We start from the raw sequence: 23,620 nt of genomic DNA, 5'->3' as shown, positions 1-23,620 counted from the left end.
ATTTCAGGCGACAGTAAATTATAAATAATGTATCCACGTTTTTTCTCTCCCATACTACTTCTATTAAATTCCCCTCAGCGTCTTGTGCAAACACCAGAGACAAGAGGACAGGAAGCTATTAACAGGATGGAAAGAACGAAATGGGCTTATGCAAGAAGACGAGAATGCGCTGGGGCGACGTCTTGATCGAAGGAGGCTCGGTGGGTGCTGGTGCTTTTCTCTCTCTCCCTCTTTGATTCCTCTTTTATTTAACACCTCGACTCTTTTTTCCAGTCCGTTAAGCAGGCATCTGCTCGATAGGAGTCTCTTTTCTTGGCCCACCCAGGACGAGACGAGGGTTTGTCATAGAGACCACCGGGGGACCCGAGTCTGAGCCCTTTTGTTTCGTAAGACAAGGCACACAAAACGCTTTGAGTGATGGGCTGCAACCTGGCTGTCCGAAGAATAAGATGCTCCTAAGTGGGAAGCTCAGGTGCTGTCAGCCAAGTGGGAAAGGATGCTGTTTACCGGGGTAAAATTAGCCTCCATCCCACCAGCCCCGGTGTGCCGTCCCGGGGGGTCCTCTGGTGGTCCTCAGGCCTCTCGCTCCGTTGGAGTCGTTCGTGGGGTCGAGATGGCAGCACCCGGTCTGGCCCGATGGGAAGACGCTCTGCTCTTCGTTTTTGTTCTTCCTTTTCCTTCTCTTTTCTCCTTCTAGGAGCCTGCAGATGGAGCCCCTGGGGTGCGCCGTGTGGCTTCCGGCGTGTGGGAGAGCGAGGGGCCTGATGGAGGGGCGCGGCAAGGCGGCGAGCACCCAGGAATCTTGATGTTCAAACGGCCGTGCGGGCTTAGAGGCTTAGCGTGCTTGACCCAGGGAACTCCGCGTTTGGGGCGGCGGGGAGGGCCCAGAAGCAGAGGGGCTTTGGGCACTGTGCTCTGCAGGCAGTGCCGCTTGGCCCGTGCGCCCCACGAGGGACGTGGAGAACGCTCTCCTCTACAGCTTTCCCCGGAAGCCCTGCTCCGTGCTGCGGATTTATCGCTTCAGCGCAACCCCACCTACGGTGCACCAGGCTTCATCATGGTGCTCCCGGCCTCGTCATGGTGCTCCCGGCCTCGTCATGGTGCTCCCAGCCTCGTCATGGTGCTCCCAGCCTCGTCATGGTGCTCCCAGCCTCGTCATGGTAAGGCTCCCACGTGCCTTACTTCCCGTCCACGTGCTTTCCATGCCACGGCCGGCCGTTTCATCGGCTCTGATGAATCTCCGAGATGAAGCCAGCCGGGTTTGGTTTGCGTCCGTGACTGCAATTTAAATCTCAACTCTCCAGTCAAGCTCTGCAAAGGTTCCTAACGTGGACACATCTTTGCCATGTGCCACTGCTGTAGTGGTGAGTCCTGCTCCGGGACCCCAAACTCTGCGTGAGCAGCTCGGTCAGCACGGGGACTGTACAGGAATGCCAGCTTTTCAGAGTTCTCCTTTCTTAGTTGGTGTTGGTCATGCCCCAGGAGCCCAGCGTCAATCTGAATTTTGTCAAAATAAACACCTAAATAACACCCTGAGGGGCTCCCTGCACTGTCCACCAAGAAATCCACCACCCTGGCCTCCAGATTTCCGTGAATTGTTAACCCTCTGCTTACTCGACCTTGCTCAGACCCAGCTGGATCTGGGAACCCAGATCCAAACCATGGCACAGCCCCTGGGGCGGCTGCGTCTCGGAGAGGCCAGCGGCGGGCACAGAGGCCGGTAGATGTTCACACCCCAGGTGGATCTGGAGCGAGGCACAGCTGTCAGATACTGCAGACAGCTCGGGCACATTGTCACACTGCTCACAACCAGTGGCTATGCTGTCACCAGGATGGGAATTAAAAGCTCATATGACACAGAGCAAGCGTTGAAACCCATGCATTTTGGGGATGAGATGATTACTTTAGACCTAATAAATATGTAAATTTGGAGCACTGTTTATATTTTCTGTCATCTGTGTCCTTTTTATGGGAGAGAAATTCTTAATTCACTGAACAGCTCTGATCCATGGATCTTTGGGTGGTAGCTTGGAAAAGGGGAGCCTGGAGGACCCATTAATTACCGTGCCAGCATGCAGCAAAGCACTGAGCAAGAAGAGGGTAGCACCTTGGTCCTTCCATAAGTCCCCCCCACCCCACAAAGGGCATAATGACGTCAGCCCCGTAAAGAGATGAGGAGCTCTCTGAGTTCTGCTTGGTAAGAACGCGTCTCAGATTCACATCTTGGTTGAGACCAAGGCTTATTTTTGTTTCTTAATTAAAAAATTGTTTTTTTTTCCTGATTCATGTGTTCACTATAGACACTTTGTAAGATATTGAAAAGTATAAAAAAGGAAAAAAAAAAAGAGCTCACTCGCAATCTCACCATCTTAAAGAATCATTGGTGACGTTTGGTGTGTCTGATCCAGTGTCCCGCTTTGTCATTTAGAACTCGTAGGGGAGGCACCTAGGTAGGGACCGGGGACTTTGCCTCACCTCTCTCTGGGGATGGGGTGTGGGGGGATGAGCTCCGGGGCATGGGCAGGAATCCAGCACCCCGCTGCTCTGAGACGGCATACAGATGTGTGTCTAGGGATAAAGGACAGGCTCACATTAGCTCCGTACGTGTGCACAGCCACAGCCCCCGAATGTGGGCTGAGAGAGAATTCGAAGTTTGGACCAGGCAGTCCCACATTCCAGACTGCAGACAGGCACGTGGAAAGTGGAAGAAAGGACCGTTCACTGCACAGACCCCAGAGCCGGGACACCTGGGGTCGAATCCCAGCCCTCCCACGTAAGAGCCGTGAAACGCTGGGCGAGTTACCTCCCCACCTGGGCAATTTCTGCATCTGTTAATAGGGATAATAACACATACAGGCTGTCGTGAGGATTAGATTAGATCATACATGTGATACAGTTAGAACAGTGCCGGTCAAATAGCCTCCGAAGGTTAGATACTAGTTTCTTTGCTGTTGTACACACATTAGGACACTCTTACCCCTTATGGACATTTCCAAGGATCTTCTGCTGATGCTTGAATGAGGGAAGGCGGGAGAAGACCTTGGTTCAAGTTCTGGCCCTGCTACTCATTAGCCATAAAGTCCTTAGATTTCCATGCACCCATTTCATCATCCGTGAATGGGGACAATGAGGCCTTCCTCGCCTGTCGCTGTAAGGACTGAGTGGATACCACAGCACCCAGAAGTGCTTTGTATATGGAGAAGAAGCCTCGCTTCGCTGCTGAGGGCTCGCTGCTGCCGCTTTTCCTAGGCGACTCTCCGATTACGGGCAGCAGAGGAAGGAGGGAAGGACAGACTCTGCTGGAAAGAGACCTGCAGAAAACCTGAACGGGAGCCTGATGTCCTTACTTGGCGCACATCATCGGGCCAGGTGGCCCAGGGATTTGTGCCCGCTGGCTCCTGTGGTTGTAAGAGGCTTCCCAGCAGGGCCTCGGAGCGGGGGACGGGAAGGCAAGTGTGGAGGAAGCAATTACTTTCCTTCGCAGGAAAAGGCAATCGAGTTTCTATGACGGGCTCCTCCCCGGCCAAGTCTCAGTAGAGGCCGCTAGGGAGCCAACCGTCATGCACGGGAGGAGAAGAACGTGCAGGCCAGTCTCTCACCTGTGGTGAAGGCCGTGGAGGTGACGCTGCTCCTGGCCGCGTCCTGGGCTGCCTGCAGGAGCACTGTGTAGTCCGTGCTCTCGGACAGGCCCTCCAGTCGGATCCACGTGTCCTCCGCCTCCACGATCAGCTCCTGCAGAAGGAGCCGGAGGAGGGGAGGTAGGAGGAAGGGGTGGGATGAGTGGGCAGTGGAGGTGGGAGGTGCCAGTCCCGCGGCCAGCAGGGCCAGTGTGGCCGTGGCTGTTGCCCTCCCCTCTTCCCTCAATAAGGAGAAAGTCGAACCAATAGGCGGAGAGGGCAGCCCCTACCCCAGAAGCACATGGGGTAAGCGCTAAGCGCAGGCACCTGGAGAACCGAATCCGGTGCTTTTCGTGCTTTTCGAATTGCACCAGGCCGGCCGGAGGGCCCGAGGGCCGAGGGGGCGGAACCCCAGGCCTCCCTACCCCCCATGCAGCAGACCAGCTCTGCTTAAAGCTGCTTTGCATATTCAACTTCTTAATATGATTGCACTTGAAAAAGCATTCTGCTGCTCACCCACCTCTGACAACCAGTGCTGTTTCAACTGATCACATTAAGCAGAGACTTGTCATCTCTTTATACTGTAGGCTGTAGATGTTGCCTTTATAATGCTCATCAAGGGGCATAAAAGGCTGTAGAATCTGGTTTCCAGCTCATGTTTGGTTGCCCCTGCTGGTGAGACCCCCTCCCAGTACCACGGACTCAGAGAGGCTTGGGAGTTTGCAATGTGCTTTGCATCATCGCATTGGAAGCACCTCCACAGCCGAGGGAAGTAGCAGGGGTAGATACCCCATTAACTAGAGAAGAAGCGAAGGCTCAGAGAGGTTCAGTGTTTTTGCCTCAACTTCTACAGAGAGCAATGGTGGAGCCAGGACTAGCGCCCCGATGTCCAGCTGGCAGACTAGGGCTCTTTCATCCACCGCGTGCTGCGTATCCGTCGCGGGAAACCAAGGTTGTTCCCGTGGACAGCTCGGCAGAAACGATCTTCTCCTTTACAGAGAAGTCTCACCTTGCGGCTCCCGTCGGTGGATTTGTAGGTCAAGACGTAGTTCTCGATCTCTGCTCTGGGAGGCTGCCAGGAGATCAGAGCGCTTTGTCTGGTGATGTCACTGGCTGTCAGGTTTGCAGGAGGGTCCAGGACTGCGGAGGAGAAAATGCCAGGAGTGCCTGCCCCTCCTGCCCCTTCCTGTTGGATTCCGGGCACGTGTGTCTATTTGCCCACCTGTGTGGTGTCTGGGCCGCTCACACGCTGCCCCCCGCCCCCGCATTCTAGCTGGGACGGGAGCAGAGAGGGACACGCCTCGGTCGGAAGATAATCCTTCCGTGTCATAGTCGTTCATGCAGCTATTCTCCCCTTCCCTCACCTGGACCTCTGGGTCTAGCGGTGACATCATCCAATCTGACCCTTTGTCTGAAACCATGACCTTGCTGCGCCTGCGTGTCCTTGGGTTCACGTTTGCACTTACGACCTTCTCACATTGATACCTTTGTCTGCTGTTCCCCCGGCCGCGACCCTACCCAGCAACTCTCCCCCCGACATCAAGCCCTCTGATGATATCCATCAGACTTTCTAAGCCGGATGCATTTCCGGTACTGGCCTGTCTTGGCCTGGTTCTACTGCTGTCACCAGACCCAGGATGAGAGCAGCAAACAGACGTGTGTCCGCTGGCCGAGAGCCACGGCTCACTTTCACTGGTATTCGGGCTTCAGTCGGCTCAAATAAGAATAGCTCAGAGCTGCAACTGTCCCAGACTGATAGGCTGTGATCTCATCGATCCCATGGAAGCTGGTCGTTTTCGGCATCCACAAGAGCCTCCGGGGGTGCCGGGTGTGGAGCCGAGCATGTACTCACGGGTAGAGAAGTTGGTGCTGACGGTGCCGCTGGTCAGAGGCCCGCTGGCGGCGTACACGGTGACAGTGTAGTGGGTACCGGGAAGCAGGTCGATGAGCTGGAATTCCTCACTGCCTCCGTCAACCAGGATGGTCTCTCCGGCAACTAGGGTCAGAGGAATAAGGACCAAATAAGGTTATTAAGCAACTTCGGAAGATATTTCACGAGGATTCGATACTTGAGAATTTTGGAAAAAAATCATTTAGAGGTTATTTAGCTTGGCATTTTACTCCACGCAAGGATCTCCTCTTGTTTTGCGTCTTAACTGAGAAAAACGTTCCTCGTTCGGAGGTCGAGTTGTCTTCTCTGTAACTTCTACCCAGGCCTTTGGAGTTGCAAAGAATAAGCTGTATTGTTTGTTTACACGATTCCTGCCTCCCCAGTTGAGTCTTCTTTTCATTAGACTGAGAAAATCCAGACCCCAACCCTTGCTGCATGTAGGAGACCGACGGTCTGAAGCGGTCACAACCCTGGCTTCCTCTCTCTAGACCCGGAACGGTTTATCAGTGTCCCTGATGAGATGCAAAGTTCGGAAGAGAGCTGAGGGCATCAATGGGACAACCAGGATCGGCCCACACGTTTATTCGTGCCCATTACATTAATTCACTGGGTTTTGAGACAGTCGTGTGATGATGTTGTCACAAGCGGAGATTATTACTAATCAAAGACCTCGTCTATGACCGCCTCCAACCCAGCCTTGTGCAGGTGACCTTTTGCACCTTCGGGCAGGGCTCTGCGTTCATTTCTTGTGCATTTTGCCTTGTTGATTGGACCGCTGTTTCGGTTCGTTAAAATATATGGGAATTTCGATTCTACCGACGACAGTTTTGTTTTATACACAAATTTGGTAGGCTCGTCTTCTCTGTCTTCATTCAAGCTGTTGATAAAACTGTTCATTAGATCAGGGCCAAGCCCTCTCGTGTGTTCTCAGAATACTCCTGAGTCATTCGGCATTTAATGAAGTTCACCAGGCACTTCTTCAAACCAGGTGGAACCTGAGGCGCCAAGTTTCTAGTGGTGGAAAGGCATGGAGGGGCGTGCTAGCGAGGTAAGACCTAAGCTCTTTGGAAGCGCACGCGGAATGCCTCCAGCTTTTCAATGTCCTCCTGTGCATCATTCTGCCGTTAGTCACTGCTGCAGCCGCATCAAACTAGGGCGACTCCTCACACCTCACGTGCTCTCTCACATCTCTACGAAAGCAAACAGACATCTCTTTTTCTTGAAATTCTCCTATTCTCTTTATCTTCCCCTCGACACCCTGATCTCGGTCGCCATGGCCCATCGGATGTGGCCCGAGGTGTTTCGCTCTCACCTACGTCATGACTGCTCACGTGGAGTCGTAACTTTTTACCTGTCTGCATCGTCGCTGGGCGTGGTTCTGCGAATCTGTGTGTTTTGTCTCTGAATCCTTATAGCCTATTAGGGTATATGGCACGTGGGAGGGCATCCAAAGAACTTGTTGAATGAATGACAGGTAATCGCTATAATGGAAGTGTGTCCTTCTGTATCTGGGTGCCTTAGGGGAATAACGGAAGCTTTGGCAGAGGAGAGAGGGTTGAAACTGAGACTTGAAGGGTGGGTTTTCTGGGCAGAAAGTGGGAAGAGGATTTCCTGGTGGAGGAAGCAGCAGGTGCAGGTGCACGGTGGCTGGAGAAGGCACGGCGAGAAGTAAGAAATCATGGTGGGCAAGGAGGGGTGGCAGGCGTTGACATGGACTGTGCAGGCATGAGAGGGGTTAGGATGCCTCCACGGGGCTGAGCAGGGTCATTCAGTCGGCTACAGTTCTACGTAACTCCAAATATGCCCCATCGTATATTTTTCCATCTAAGTGATAAGTAAGGTTTTCTAATGCTTTGGCGCTAGCAGATTTGCCAATAAAAAACAAGGACATAAAGTGGTTTTGGTAAAACGTATTCTTAGGGAACCTGGGCTGGTATGTAGTAATCTCTGATTGTTTTTCCAATTTGTTTAATAGTCTGTTTTGGTTTTCAGTTTCCCAAGTTTTGACAATCAATTTATTTCTTAGGTTACAGAATTGGCTAGCTCTTAATTTTGACAATTAAGACATATGCCTGCCTTCTGTCTCCTGGTGCCTGTGCTTCAGATTCCCGAATATAACCCACGACGATTCTGTGACCACACGTGTAGCTTAGGCAGGGGAATCATTTTCGTGGGCCTGGAGGCTTGGACTGCCCAACACGATTTTGCTTGGGCTTCTCTATTCAACTTCAAACAGTGGAAGGTGAACAATCATGGCGAAGAAGATGCTGAAACTCAAGATTTACGCTGTGTCAGCATTTTGGGCTGGATATGGGTAGTGAAGGCTAAAGCAATAGAAGAGTCTAGTAATTCTGGATCCTTTGTCACCTGTTATCCTGTGTTATCTGCTCCAAGCACGATCCTGTAACTTTAGTGTTTTTCTTGCTCTGTAAACATCTAGAGGAGTCGGCTTCCTTTCTCATAGCAGTTTGGGGGCAAGTCTTAGCTCAGTTCTGAGTTTATCTGCCTAGTGCGATTTCTCTGATTTTGTATTTGACCTTGGTTGTGGGCCCTTCCTGCACCTTTCAGATCTAGCTTTCTCGATTCCCATAGGTGATACAATTTGAGGAATTTGGGGACATCTTAGGGCAGGAAATTTCTAATTCGTGCCTGCGACTGACAAAATATTTTAATTTTTATACTACATTCATCTCCAACCCCCACTAGACCCACCTGCCCGATGTATGGCCTGCAGACACCCACCTGCCCGATGTACGGCCTGCAGACACCCACCTGCCCGGCGTGCGGGCCTGTGGACACCCACCTGCCCGACGTGCGGCATGCGGACACCCACCTGCCCGACGTGCGGCCTGCAGACACCCACCTGCCCGATATACGGCCTGTAGACACCCACCTGCCCGACGTGCAGGCCTGCAGACACCCACCTGCCCAACGTGCAGGCCTGCAGACACCCACCTGCCCGACGTGCAGGCCTGCAGACACCCACCTGCCCGACGTACGGCCGGCAGACACCCACCTGCGAAGTGTGTGAGAATAATGACGTAGTTCTCCACGTCACCTGCGGGTGCCTTCCACCGCAGCAGAGCTTCCGTCGGAGTGATGTTGGTGGCAGTCAGATCCACAGGGCTGTCCATGGCTGAAACAGAACAGGGGACTATCAGGTAAAGGCAGGAGCCACTGCAGCATGGAAGCGCGGCGAGTGAGCACCTGTAGTTCCCCCCACGGTGCTCGGCTGCTGCTGTGCCCTACGAAATGATGAAGTGAGCGCAGATCACTTTCCTTTCTCCCCGTCTGGTTCCTTCAGCCCCTCCTCTTCTCTCTATCTTCCTTCCTCTCAAGTACCCAGTTCTTCCCAGATCTTCTTTTTACCTAATTCATTAACTTCCTATGTGCAGAGTGCCATCAGGTGCTATGGGGGATTCCGAGGTAGGGCCGTGTGTTCCAGACATTTAAACCTAGATGGAAAAACTAAGAACATGTAGAAATTGTCCTATGTCTTTAGTCGATGGGGCAATATGCTTCTCGGGCTATTCGTACTTCCCCTCGTGTCAGGGCGTGGCTTCTGGATGATCTGTCGAGTGTGATGGGAGCTCCTGAAGGCAGAGAAGCTCCAGGGCCTACGAGTTACACGGCTCTCATGAACGCTTGTGCAGTGACTGCATGGGACTCAGGCTGCCCTAACGTCCTATCTGACTACTGAATTCTTGCTTCGCCGCTCACGAGGCTTACTGTGCACTGAGTCCCGGTACCCTTCGTGTGGCACAGAGAGTCAAGGGGACTCTTCCAGGCTTTAGGCCAAGAATGCCTGTCCGTGGAACAGAGCTGGCTCATCACGAGACCACGTTCCTATTCTTACTTGCCCACGCCCTTGCCTTTGTTTTACTGCTGTGCCTTCCTTCCATAAAGTTGGGATTTATTTTAGAAATGGATGTTATTATAATAGCTTAGGTATCAGCTCAACCCAAGTGTTATGTGATTTACTTTGGGGACCAGGATGTGCTGTTGATTGAGCCCTGTTCACCAATCCAAGATTTTTGATCACTCGCCTATCTCTGCCCCTCCCCTAGAAAATATTCTACAGCCAGAGAAGATTTTCACAATTTTAAAATCCGAATTGTATCCATAATCTGTGCCTTCAGTGAACTCTTCAAACGGAGACTTACGAGAAGAAAAGTCTTGTAAAACTACAATTAGCTGGATCTCTTTGAAACTGAGCACGAGACCCTGAAGAAGACTCATTTCCAAAGGCTGTACAATCATCAACCTCACGTGAAAACAGCAACAAAACAAGACAATTCTGAGAGAAATCTGGTTATCGGAAGTTGCCAGGATGGCTCTCCGGAACCACGGGAGGGTGGTTTGGGTTGGTGCGTGGTTGAATGTCTCCTTCAGAGATCCCTGTTGCTTATCACCAAGAACCTGAGCGAGGAGCTTTTTGACCCAAGTCTCTGCTCTCTATCATCTTGGGAGGTGGGGGAGGGGACTCTTGAAATCCATTTTACTGTCCTCAGGGAGAAAAAGCCTAATTTTTTTAATCATGAATTTCTAAGACTTTCAGAAAGGTGTGACGAGGACGTCTTTGGACTCATTAGGCATCACTTCGGGTCACTATTTCTTCATATTTTAATGGTCACAGATCATTTGATAACAGGGGTAAGACTGAACCAAAACCATGGCTAGGTTATCTGTCGTCACAGGCCTGGAAGGAGGATAGGGACCATCCGAATATGCTGCGGTGTCTCTAGAAGGAACATGTTTTGAGTTTCTGAAGGAAAGTTTCCTGGGCCGTGGCCCTAGAGATGCCGACTTTGTACCACAAGAGGGTCTCACAGCAGCAAGAGACTCTAAGGTACATTTCCCTCCTTCAGGGCTGAGGAAAGTAAGTGACCTCAGGACACCCAGGTTCTGCTGATGAGGCAAGCTGAATGGTTTCCCACATGTGATGGGAACGATGGCTTAACTAGGGGGTGAGGTCTGGAAGTTGGGGACAGAAAACTTTGGCTGTCCCCTCTGGTGACTCCTACAGCAAATCTGTCCTAGTTCTGCAGGGCGGGCTGGCTGAGCGGCCAGAGAAGGGGGGTGGGCAGAGGAGCTGCTGCAAGAGCCCGGTCCTCAGCCCATCCGAGGGGCTCATTTTCCAGAGGAAGGCCACCACCCTCCTCCAACCTGGAGCATGAAGCAAGAGCAAACGCAGCTACTTGGCGGCCCGGGGCCATATTTGATGGACAGTTTCATGACCCCGACGGTTGTTACTGGAATAACCACCCTTTCCCTCTCTGAGATGACATTTCTCTCTCTGAGTTTTTTTAGAACTTGAATGGTAGGGTTCAGACATCTGTTCTGAAACTCGCTTCCATCACGGGTCTTTGAAAGATCTCTTTCCATATTAGAAGTTCCATAAAAATTCCCATCCTGGCCCAGTCAGACTGCTGGAGGGTGATTCTCGAAACTCGTGGCAACAGAGAGAACTATTAGATGAGGAGAAGCCGCAGCTTGCTCTGCCTGATGCGGGGGGTCAGAGGGGCACCCAGGAAGGGAGCCGCCGGGCCCAGGACCGGTGTCCCCTGTGCTAGCCGCTCTCTCTCTTTGCCTCTTCGGCTGGTGCGGGTCCTCGGCCAGGATCCCGACTTGGCCCGCGACAGGGAGTCGCACCCACCTGTGTGCACGAGGGTGCAGACGCGCTCGCTCTCCTCCCTGCCCCGCACGCTGTTGAGGCTGATTTCATATTCGGTAGCTGGGTACAGCTTGGCGATGGTGAATTCTCTCACGGTGTTGGGCACCACTGAGCTGTCCAGCCGTCCCACTAAGGAAGAGATCCCACAGTTAAGAGTCTAGCGGACCCCTCATCGACGCAGATCGTGGCATGGCGCATGCAAAGTCATGGCGGTTTTACAGCCAAGAGCCCCCAGCGGCGCGTGGTGACGAGGCACGGGTGAGTGCAGGGCCCCGTGCTCAGTGGGGAGTGAAGTGAGGGGGGTCACGGACGGATGGGGAATGTTGGAGCTTGAAGAGACCTTGGCGGGCTGGTTCCACCCCCTCATTTAACAGGCTCCATGGAGCAAAGGAAAAAGAATGACTTATTAGGTGGTTTTGTACCGGGCCGGGTAGAGGGCGTGGCTGCAAAGAGGGCTTCACACAGGCCAGAGACGCGGAGCCTGAAAACTCCCCACCCCTCACTGGGAGCGGCTCTGTGCCCCTCTTCACTAAACTGACAATGCCACGTGCCCCGGTGAGGGGCAGGATGCAGGTGAGGTCTGGGCCAGCTCCCTGTGACTCACGACTCGGATGAGTGGCAGAAATAAGCCCGCGGTCCCCGTGGTGCCTCCAAGGCTACGTCTGGCTCTGCGGGGTCTTGAGACATGCCCCAGGGCTCCAGCCTTGGAATTGCTCTCTCGGGAACGTGCCCGTGACCCTGGCTCTTGGCAGATCCTTCTAGGGCTCTTTGGTCCTCCCTGCGCTGCCCAGATAACCGTGACCAGTCACCTCCGCCGGGCTCGTAATCGAGCCTTTTGCGAGCGGAGCTGGTGAGGGCGGGGTTCGCTGGCTGCTCCTCCTCTCCCCGCTCCCGTTCTGATGGAGCGTGCCACAGAGAGGGGGCGATGGCCTCCGAGACGCGCTCGTTTCCCCACAACGACCTTCGCCCGGCTCCAGATCCCGTGCATCCTCACGACATCGAACCATTTTGTTACCTTGTGTTGGCCGATACGATACTCGGTAGTAATCAAAAGGTGCGACGGGCGGGCTCCAGGAGACCACGACTGAGTCCTTGGTCACGTTGCTGATCGTGATGTCTTTAGGCGGATCGATTCCTTCGAAGACCCGGGTAGGTGTGAGAAAAAGGACAAAAAGCACAGTGTGAAAAAGGAACTTCTGCCCCTGGTTTTATGTGGACCAAGAGCTAACGGCGTCCTAGGGGCCGATACGCCCGTACTGGAATGCAGCGTCCTTCACAGCGTGGTCGGGCTGCAGTCTCACCTGTAATCTCATAGGTATGGCCCAAGCCACATTCACGAAGGATGTTTCAACACCATGCAGTCAAGCTGGCAAGGTCTGTGCCTGTGCAGCAACTGTTACCTGCCCGAAAGTGAACTGGGGACCTTCCCTTCAGTTTGTAGGTTTTGTTCTGAACTGGGAGTCACATGGCTATTTTATCTCGGGCAAACCCCACTTCTGGACATGCTTGGCTCTGTCTCTATCTCTTATTTCCTTGGTTCAATTTGGTTCAATTTGGTAAAACTACATATCGACCGTAGAGAGATTTCAGAGCACGGGTCCAGAACAAATCCATTCTCCTGAGCTGTATTTCACTTTGACTGTGTACCTTTTTTTTGATTGCTGGAGTATCACAGGATCAAAAGCAGGTGGATATTCAATCCACTTGTCCGGTTTGTGAGTTCTTGACAGTATGTAGCAAACCACCCAGGCACAGATACCCTCGCTCCCATCTGGGAGTGTATTTGGGAATGACGGGATGACAATGGTCCAACTCATCTCGGAGTGCCTAAGATTTCTAAACAGCAGGCAAGCCAACCTCATTCTCTGAGAACCAGGGCCCTACATGACTGGACGCTAGCCCCATCTGAGTCTGGGGAAGCATCGTTCACATCAGTGACCTTGCTGGGCAGTCAAGGGATGGCCCTCCAGGGTAGGAACAAACGTCTCCTTCCTGTAGAAGGGTTTCCTCTTGGAGGCCACCTCTCACTGGGGCTTTCTCCCCACTGGTAGTAGGAGGTCCTCTGGGCCAATGCATTCAAGCCCTGGCCTCCCAGACACTGGGCCCACCCTCCCCACCTCCCTCCTGAATGGGACTTCTCTACCTTATGCGTTTCACACAGCTCTGGAAGATGTGGCATTTTCGAAACAGCTCACGGACCTTCTTTAGCCGAGTGAGGCAGCTTCCTACTCCCTGTGTGTTTTGCTTTGTAAAATTCATTGACTTGTCAAAGGCTGCTGTGGGAAGCCCCTTCATCACCTGCTGTCAAGTCCTCCGGCCTCACCTGTGGTGATGGAGCCCACGATAGGCTCGGAAGTCACTGTGCCATGGACCGCCACCAGGTTCACAATGTACTCGGTGGCTGGCTGCAGGCCCATCAGGACAGCATGCCTCTTGGTGGCATCCAGGGAGACCTCCATCATCTCTTCCTCTTCATCCCGCGGACTGTAGTTCAGAACGAGTCTGTCTGCCGGAGGGGACGGGTCGCTCCAGGTGATGTTCACGCTGGAGGAGGTCACGTGAGAAAAGTGCAGATGCGAGATGGGACGGAAGCCTGCAAGGCAGAGGAGGGCGGCTCTGCAACCCCACGCGGTGGCGGGGACACTGGGCTGCAGAGCCGTCGGACTGCGGGGCTCTGCTTTCCTCGCCGGCGAGCACACCTCCACCTGCTGGCCCAGGGCTTCTACCTCCTCGCTCCCCTCTCCTGTTCGCTCTTTCTCCATGCCACACACCGAGAGATGAACACCTCCATGAGAGGAAAACCAGCGTTCCCTCTGCGAGATGTTCATAACGCTGGTCTGGGATTCAAAACCTCTACCCAGGAAGGAATTTCCCATGATCCCATGGGTCCTCCGAACGCCTGCTCATTTAGTGCAGGTGGGGAAAGACGGACAGAGTCAACCGCCCTGTCTGGGCCATACGCACCAGACACACGTCTTCAGGCACGTACGGGGCCTTGCTCACCTCTCCCCTTTACTCCCAACCATTCCCTCGTGATGATGGGTTAGTCTCCGCTCTGTCTCTTCCTTCTCTACCCACATTCCTCCTTTCTCTAAATGAAGTGGGACTTTGGCAGAGCGGGTCGACGGGATGACCTTTTCACACTAAGATCCATCAGCCCCTGGAGCCGCCCGGTACCTGTGAAGGCGTCCACGGTGGACTCGAGGCTCTGCTGCCGACCCCTCTCCGCCGTGATCGAAATGATGTACTCTGCGCCAGGCTCTAGGTCCGTCAGCGTGTATGAGCTCCGGTCCTTGGGGACAGTGACTTCTGAGGCGATCCCCGAGGACGGAGTGAAGGTAATTCGGTAGTGGTCGATGGGGCCACTGGCCTTGGTCCAGATGAGAGAGATGGATGTCTCCGAGGAGGCTGTCACCATGAGGTCTCGGGGACTGTCAAGTTCTGTGGATCGACAGAAGTAGCCCGTTTCACACGCGTTCTGCAGGAGGGCCAGTATTTATTGGAATTGGACTCCCTGGGGTTTCTAAGCACTCAGCAGGCCTGCTGACCATGAGGATTGATTTGTCACCGCTGACACTTAGCTCGCATTGTGATAAGCACCTTCCCTTTGAAAGATGGCCAGGGGCTTGGCAAACAGATGGATGATCTGCACTAGGTCATCGTTAGCTCCAAGGCCACTGGAACACATCCACCTCTGGGACAAAGCTGGCTGCTGAATTTCCAGCTCTCCAAATTTGTTGTCACCCAGCCTTTCTCAGTAAGTCAACTGGGGCAAAACAGGAGCCACCATCAAGTTGGGCTAAGCCGCTCACGGCAGCAGTAGCCACCTCTGTTCCTGAGGCCCCTCTGACTGACCCGGCCGTGGGGATGCAGGCAACTAGATCCAAAGGCTCCTGGGACCTACGTCCACACGGTCCTTTAGAGAAGTTGTCTGAGCTCTACTGAACCTTGGGACAGGGACTGACCCAAATCCCCAGCCCAGGGCAGGACCTGTACCCCAGGTACCAGAGAGACTTTGAAATTTACCCGGGATTTGGAAGCCAAACTGCTAGACCCAGAGTGTAAGGGGCTGAGTGGGCTTCTCCATTGCCCTGAGATTTCATAATAGTCTCCCTGTCTCAACCTTCACCCTGTGGCCCTCCCGAGGGCTTCTGTGGCACGCAGTGGGGGATGCCACATTCTGCCTGCTGTGGGGTGTTCTATATGGAAACACGCCCTGCCGTGATGCCAGCTTATTTGGGGGTTCCCACCTCTGCTCCGCGTGGCTCTGGACAGCCCTTCACACCTGGGGGCCCACGCACAGGCCTCCGGGGAGAGGCTGGGACCCCAGCCCGCACATCCTGCGTCGGGTCCAGCATGGGGAATCAGGCCGAAGCCCTGCAGGCGGGCGTCGCTCTTGGGCTGACAGCTGCTGCCCAGGGACCGGCTCGCGATCCTTGCCAGGACGGACGAGCCCCATGGCCCCTCGGGCTTACACGGCACCCCGGTCCTCTCCCGCACCCACCCTCCTACTCACCAGTCCTGGCGTTCATGGTGGCCGGCACGCTTTGCTGGGAGGTCATGATGGCGGAGATTCCAACCCCGTACTCAGTGCCAGGTACCAGATCTATCGGTAGATGCAGAAACCAACGTTATTCTGTGTGTGTGTCAAGGGCGGGGAGACAGGGAAGGGAAGCGAATGACCGGAGACTCCCGCTCGGACCTTGTGTTCGGTCCTTCCTGAGTCCCCCCTAATGTTACCGGTTAGGAGATGCCAGTCTCACCACCTAGGACATCCACACCATGTCGGCAGGATGAACTGGTCAGTGCATAGCGTCTTTCTTGCTGTCGGTCAGCTGGGGAAGGCGGCGAGGCTGCCCTTGTCAGTGATCTTCAGAAGTGTGCTCTGCTGTGGCAGGTCTCCCCATGGGACTTAGAGTCTCAGGATGGCTACAACTGGTGAAGGGATTTCTTGCTTAAATTGTGAATCGGGGAGTGTGCGATCTGGAGAGACTGTGGCCATGGGTCTTGAAAGCACTTCTTGGACGTTATATATGAGGACCAAGCTGTACCTTTTGTAGTGACCGAGGCCACAAGGGGACTTCTGATTGTCTTCTGCAGTGACGGGGGATGGACTTTCTGTCTGAGCACAGAGCTGTCAGGCCTTTAATGTAGGGGCACATGGAAACTTTGCTGCCATGAACCCCTCCCAAGGTCGGTAATTCAGGTCCCAGAGTAGGGATTCATTGTAGGATGACCTCTGGGGACTCCTGGAAGGCGGAGGAAAATGCAAAAACTGCCCGATTAAAGGGTGTGATCTTCTCTGGGGAAATCCCTTGGGGGTTCAATAGAAAGGATCGCTGGGAGCCTCCCAGAACATCTAGAATTATCTGGGGGCATTGCTGTATCTTTTCCCATATTCATTTTCAGACTAACTGGCTTGGCTGGTATTGCCACAACCGAGTGGCTCAGAGTAACTCAGATCTATTGTTTTCTGGTTTAGGACATCTGAGTTTAAAATGGTTCAGTAGATCTGCATTCCTTCTGGAAGCTCCAGGGGAGAATCCATTTCTTTGCCTTTTCCAGCTTCCAGAGGCCGCCTGTATCCCTTGACTGTGGCCCTTAACCCGTCTTCGAAGCCAGCAGCATCGCATTTTCGGATCTGTTTTTCTCTCTGACCTCTGCTTCCATCGTCGTGTCTACTCTGACCCTGATCTCCTTGCACCCCTCAGGAAGGTCATCGTGATGGCAATAGGCTCACCTGGAGAGCACAGGATACTCCCCATCTCAAGAGCCTTAACTTAATCCACAAGTTCCTTTTCATCATGCACGATGACATAGAGGTGCTAGGGGTTAGAACGTGGTTATCTTTGGGGGCCATTATTCTAGCATAAGCCAGCATCAAACTCGCCCTCGTTGATTAGGATGGGGAGTGTAGAAAAATGCAGCAAGATCAAATCACCACCCATGGGCCCCGTGTGGGCGGCACAGCCACGGCTGATGACCATGCTCTTGTGCGTTTCGAGGACACGTGTTCTGTTCAAAGCACCTGTGTGTGTCTGACCTTCACTAGGACCTTGCGAGGACAATGGGATGGGGGTCTAGTCCCATCTGCCTTAGTTTCTGGGGCTGCCACGACGAATGACCACAAACTGAGTGGCTTGCAACAAGAGAAAGGTGTTCGCTCTCAGTTCTGGGGTCTACAGGGCCCAAGTCGAGGTGCTGGTCGAGCCACCCTCCTTCCAGTCTCTAAGAGGAGAATCCTTCCTGGCCTCTTTCTGGTTTTGGTGGTTTCAGGCGATCCTTGGCGTTTCTTGGCTTGCAGCTGCGTCACCCCGATCTCTGCCTCTGCTGTCCCAGGGCTTGTTAGTCAGCTCAGGCTGCTATGACAAACTACTACAGACTGGGGGCTTAGACAACAGTCATTTACTTCTGACGGTTCTGGAGGTCGAGAGGGCCAAGGTCAGCGTACGGGCAGATGTGCTGTCTGGCGAGACCCCACTTCCTGGCTCATGCAGAGGCCGTCTTCTCACTGGATCCTCACGTGGTGGAGAGCTTGAGGGGCCTCCGTGGGGCCCCTTTATAAGGGCACTAACCCCGTTCATGAGGGCTCCACCCTCACGACCTGATCTCGCCCCAAAGTCCCATCTCCTAACATATGCGTCGCCTAACGAACGTTCAGTCCACGGCACACGGCCTCCTCCCTGTCTTCTCTTCTTATAAAGACGCTGGTCGCATTGGATTTAGGGCCCACCCTAATCCAGCATGACATCGTAACTCGATTCCATCCGTAAAGACCTGTTTTCAAGCAAAGTCACATTCTCAGGTCCCAGGCAGACATGAGCTTTTTTTGGGGGGTGGAGGGGTGAGGGGGAGGTTGGAGGTGGGTGGGACACTGTTCCAACCAGCACATTGTCTTTTTATTAAAAAACAAAACAAAACGAAACAAAAACTAATTCAAAGAGTAAATCTGTGACCAGCTGGTGCTGACACTCAGGCTTCTGGCCTCCTTCCAGGAGGACGGAGACGTCCCACCCTTCCCAGAGCAGCCGTGACCTCCACAGGATGCCGAGGTATTGGGTATAATTTTGAAGGAGCAACCCTTCCTTAACCACGGCTTGGCGGAAGGAAGTGGAGGGCCGCAGGTAGCCAGAGGGTTCTGCACCCCCTTCTCCGCAGCCTATGCGATGCCCCCCCCGCCCACCGCGTGCTCGAGCTCACAGCAGAACCTGCCAGGCCTGGCTGGCCAGGCTCCCCCACGGGGATGCATCAGGATCAGCCCTCTTTCCCTGTCTCGAACCAGCCCCATTTACTTCCTACCCTCTCATTCTTCCTTTCTCGAAAGCGTCAACACCGGTGGAGATAAACTGCGAAGTCGGACAGACTTCGAGATCGGCCCTCTTAGGTTAATATTCAGGCTCTGACGTTTTCTACCTTTGATTTCTTAGCCTCTTGGAGTGTCCGTTTCAAGAAGGGGAAGGATGACAGTACCATCTCAGATGGTCACAGCGAGGGTTAAACGAACCAATATGTACTAAGTTCAGTGCTTGACTCATCGTGAGAGTAGCCGGTATCAGTAGTACCTGGCTCAGAAGACTATTCCAGGATTTTGAGTCCTTTTTCCATGTTCCCCAGGTAGGTACAGGCTGGCCCTTGGCACAGCTGTTGTCGGCTTCTGAGGCTTAGCTCGTGGGCTCCGATGAAACCAGTGATTCGGGGTGTCCAGCTGCCGTGAGAAGCTGGGCCGAGGACCCGTCACTAGCTGGATGGGGTGACTGCAATGCCCCCAGATCCGTTCGAAGCAAACATTTATCTCCGTCGGTATGTTTGGCGAGTCCCAGGTATATCCTCAGTTGGAGAAATTAGATTACCTTTGGGACATAAACCACTTTTCCCGGGCAGCTGATCGAGACCTTCAATTGCCTATAATGAAGTAGAAATTCTCCGATGTAGATGAAGGGTGACAGATAGAGAGACTGAGACAGAAATTATATGTTGCCGAGCGGATCTAACATGTAACGTTTTCATCCGAGTTTCTTATTTATGAAGCTTAAATGAAATGTTCAATAATTTACGATGGAATCGTCTTCTTCCAAGAAACCGCGGCGCGGAATTTAAAGGGCTCCCTTCCCAGGCCTTCTGTCTGGGGACGGGGGGCGCGGGGCTCGCTTCGCAGGTTTCCGCCTGCTGCGCTCCTTTGATTTCCAACAGCTCCCTCCCTGCACCGCGAGTGAATTGTTGCTCTTTGCCAGCAGGTAAAACACCGTTCTGCTGAAGAAGAAAATGTGCATGGAGGCATATCCCGCACACTTAGATATCAGCGCTCGCGGACTCCGAGGGGTTTCTCCCTTCTAAAGATCCCATCACTCTCTATCAACGCTCCCTTTATCTCTCCATCCAACTCCTGCGAGTCGTAGCAGAGAAACGACTCTGTTCCCTTTCTTAACAATAGCTCGGAAAACTCATCCCATAGGAAACCACCAGAATCCATCCCTAATAGAACCTCCTTTGTTCGGCGCGCAGGCTGCTGCTGTTCTCGGCCCTTTCGCTGCGAGCCCATTCTCCTCCGAACTCCCGAAGCACACAGGGCATTCACTCTCCAGACAATGTCCAGAGGCTCCTTTGAGCCAGGGACAAGGCTGTGTGCTGGAGATAGCAGCGTGAGCTGAATGGACACTGCTCTCGCCCTTAATGAGATTTTAAAAACCCGTGCTCGAGAAAGAAATGAACTATTTATTAAGCACCTATAATATGCCAAGCACCGAGATGCGTGCAACAGGTAACCCAGAAAAATAATGAAGAAGACAGGAAGGGAAGGGAGGAGGGGTGAAAATCGAAGGAGAATTTTCGAGGGTCTGAAGGTCGACAGTGCTATTATTATTAACTATAGGTTCTTAGAGAGTCACACGTCACCCCGCTTCGTTCTCCCCACGGCTCTGTGGGGAGGGCTTTCCTGACGAGCCAAGAGAGGTCCATTCCTTGTCCAAGGTCACAAAGCTCATACACGCTAAAACAAGGTTTAGAACCCAAGTCCTTTGTTCTTTCTGGCACATCATAACATGGTCCGGTCCATGTCCCGAAGAGTCTTACAGGCTACAGGAGGGGAGTGGAGTAAGCAAAGCAGAATTGGAGGGAGATTCGATGCTCCACCGACCGCTGCTAGCTAAGAAAGCCACTTCGGGGGTGGAGAGGTGAGACCAGAGGGGTCGAAGTAGCCGGAGAAGGCTTTTTAGAGAAGTGGCTTGAGCCGAACCTTGAAAGCTGGGCGAGGTTGGGAGAGGCAGAGGGAAGGGGGCGTGGACTTCCCCGGTGGCCAGGATGGGGCATGGAGAGCAGGAAGGGATCACTAGGGCTAGAGAACTCACCAATTCGCGCCTGCACTGCAAGGACCACAGGCGACAAGGCAGAATGACTCGCTTCCCCACTGGGGAGACCTAGTCCTGCTGCTGGCAGGGAAGCAGTGGGGGGAAGGAGCTCCCGGAAACTGGGATTGCTGTGTCGCCCTCAAAAACACGAGGAAGACCCCTGGAGACTGCGGGCTCGGTCAGGTTCAGGTGGACATGCAGAAACATGGGCCCTTTTCATCTCTGAAGCCCTGAGCTCATCTCTGGAGTTCTGTGAAGGTCAAGTTTACCAAACTGGGGTGAGGGATCTGGGGGCTCTAGTGCATTCGAAGGGTACCTGCCTTCAAGGGGAGGGGCAAACCGAGGACTCTGTCCCCAAGGAGTTCGCAGTCAATCTCTGAGTTTTTAGAGCAGTTATGTTATCACATTGCTGTTGCTAGTTTTCATGTTGGTCTCACTAGACTCTTAGGTCTTTAGGTCAAGGGGTTTGACTGATTTTTTATATTTTGATTTAGTATGCAGTATAGTGAAAAAAATATGATGCTGAAAAGCAGCATGATGAGGCGGCAGTGGTGGGGTGTGTTGGGAAGAGCTGGGGTTCGAAGGATCAGGGCGTGGTTGGTTGGGGGAAGGGCACTGCAGGCAGATGGAACCTCTCATGCAAAGACAGATCTGGTAAAATAATCCACGAGAACCAAGACCCTAAAGTAGGGCTCCTATGGGGGAATTTCCAGCAGTGGAGTATGGGTACCAGAGGTTTCGCAGACGGGGAGGCATCTGGAGACAGAGGAGCTTCTTTTTAATGGGGTGGAGGTCTCCCCATTCTTATCTCCCCGGGTTCCCTGAACGAGTCAGGCTTGGGAGGATGTCCTTCTGCTTTTTGAGTGGAGACGAGGTCCAAGCGTCAAGAGAAGCAGCCAGTTCCATGCTGACTTTAAGGAGGGGACTGGCCCCACAAACCTACCTCTAAAGAAATACAGTAAGTAACGTTCTCAGATGCAACGTCCTTGTTGCTGGGAAGATCAACGAGAAACATAACTCTTCACCCCCTGCCCGGCAGGGGCACCCCGGCTCTTCTCCTGGTCGCCCTGCCCCAACCCTTTACATAAGGGTGGGGACATACACTTATGTGCAAGCTCTGTGAGGGGGAGGGGCGCGGAAGCCCTTCGTCCCCTCTCTTCTACTCGGGTCTCAGCAGCCCACGTCCCATCTTCCAGCGCCAGGAAGGCGACTCCGTGTTCAGGGGATGCCTTACCAAAGCGACCACTTGGGGTCACTGTGACTTCGCCCGAAGGAGGCTGAGCATGGTCTGGCCAGGCCCCAGGCCCCTCTCCTCCTTCTCCTCCTCCTCCTCCTCCTCCTCCTCCTCCTCCTCCTCGGAAGAGCTGCAGGGCATTAAAAGCCTGGCAGTCTAGGGTGCAGACCGGGTGAGGTGCCCACCGTGGTCAGCGTCTCGGGCTTCTTCCTGGAACCCTCCTGTGGACAAGCACAGCTCCCACCTCTGCACCTCAAGGAGCTGCCTTCTCACTACCCGGTCCCCTCTGGATCCCCCAGGAGAAAATGTCCCCGGCAACCAGGGGTCTTGTACGGGCTGACTGGGGCAAGCTTGCAGACGGCAGCCATGTGTGTGTGCGCGTTGAGGATGGGGGAGGGGAGCTGGCCTACGTCTTGGTTTTCTTGCCTCCCACCTTGTTCCGGGATGCCTTTAGGAATCCGCAAGCCCCTGCTGATGATCTGTCTGATGAGCATCTGATTGACCAGAGAGCCAGGTGTCACCGTGCAGAGAGGAGCTGCTTGGGAAGTACCACCAGGAGGCAGATGCCCCGTGGGGTGGGCGAGGGATGGGCTCCACGGGCCCTGGAGGACTGGGTTGGAGCCCAGCGCGCACATGGCCATATTCACCAGCTCCTTTTGCCTTCCTCCTGGTCACGGGGTCCTCAAGAGTGGGTGCCCGTTCACTAAGGACAACCAGGCAAGAGAGTGTAAACAGCCGAGAACAAAACGCTTTCCCTTTTTAGCTACTGCGGCCGCAGGCCTTTCCAACGCCAGGTCGGAGGAGGCGCCTCAGGCACAGGGGCCAGAGCAGGGTTTATCATTTACATTGGTCCAGATAGGGCTTTGTGGCCAAATTCCTGTCAAGGAATAGAATCTCCTTTTTTCCTTTCTTCTCTCTCATCTTCCCTCCCTCCCTCCATCAGGAGTTTTCTATATGGTTTATTGTTTTGCGTCGCTACTCAGAAAACAGTGGTGGCACCAGCCTCTGGTAAGTGCTGTCATTTCTAACCTAGAGGTCCCTTGATGTGCCCGCATAGTATATAACACTCGGAGACCCCCTTGGGACTCCTAGGTAGGGTACACAGGCCAAGCGGACATCATCTGGGCTGAGAGGCTGAGCCCCAAAAAAGACTTATCATTAAGGACACAGAAGCCACCAGAGCAGAGAAAAAAAATCATTGCAGACACTAAGTCTGCTGTTCAGAAACAAATTCTCACTCCAGAGGGACTTTGCTGGGCATGGCCTAGACAGAAAAATGGAAAAGAGGTGTTTGGTCTGCAGTGCCCCAGCCTGGCCTCTGAGGTGCAGGGGTGAAGGGGAGGCTCGTGTGTGTATGTGTGTCTGCACGTGTGCGTGTGTGCGTGTGCACACTGCAGCTCCCTGCACGAGGCAGAGACCCCATGAGGAAGGCCTGGATTCCGCCCCAAGGCCATACATGAGGGCTGGAGGGACAAGGGCTTCTGCGGGGAATAGCAAATACAGGAGCCGGAGGCTTGTAAGGGCTGAGAGTCCGCGGTGAGAACGAAGGCGTGTGAACTTGTGTCAGGGAAAGGCCAGGTCGCCCCAGATCTAGGTCGGAGCTTTGTGGGGGTTAAAAACAAGGAAAGGTCAAATGGCCGTTAAATGTTCACCATGTGCCAGTCTCCGTCCTACGTGCTCATACGTATAGATATACACGATTTCATTTAATACTCCCAACAGCCCTAGGAGTTAGACATGCCGACCTTCAGGCTGGGAAATCGAAGAGATCTGCCCAAGGATGCACATCCACGAGGTTGGCCTCAAACTTTAGAAGCCACACTCTCAGTGAGTGCTTCTCACCCACCAATGCGCACGCAC

The 23,620-nt window shown here is 53.6% G+C and overlaps 1 protein-coding gene across 1 annotated transcript in view; it reads right to left on the bottom strand.

The window, feature by feature from the left end:
* Nucleotides 1-23,620, bottom strand: part of TNR (tenascin R) — a 66,907-nt gene that overhangs the window by 11,754 nt on the left and 31,533 nt on the right. Inside the window, exons 7-15 of the mRNA XM_011361285.1 lie at nt 15,699-15,788; nt 14,360-14,623; nt 13,506-13,775; nt 12,198-12,317; nt 11,165-11,311; nt 8,525-8,644; nt 5,470-5,613; nt 4,627-4,757; nt 3,600-3,732 (exon numbers count right to left, since the gene is read on the bottom strand). Of these exons, the coding sequence (XP_011359587.1) occupies nt 3,600-3,732; nt 4,627-4,757; nt 5,470-5,613; nt 8,525-8,644; nt 11,165-11,311; nt 12,198-12,317; nt 13,506-13,775; nt 14,360-14,623; nt 15,699-15,788 (1,419 nt within the window). The remainder of the gene's footprint in view (nt 1-3,599; nt 3,733-4,626; nt 4,758-5,469; nt 5,614-8,524; nt 8,645-11,164; nt 11,312-12,197; nt 12,318-13,505; nt 13,776-14,359; nt 14,624-15,698; nt 15,789-23,620) is intronic.

The sequence above is a fragment of the Pteropus vampyrus genome, unplaced genomic scaffold (genome assembly GCF_000151845.1).
Source record: "Pteropus vampyrus isolate Shadow unplaced genomic scaffold, Pvam_2.0 Scaffold65, whole genome shotgun sequence".
NCBI lineage: Eukaryota > Metazoa > Chordata > Mammalia > Chiroptera > Pteropodidae > Pteropus > Pteropus vampyrus.
This window is presented reverse-complemented; position numbering and strand designations above follow the sequence as displayed.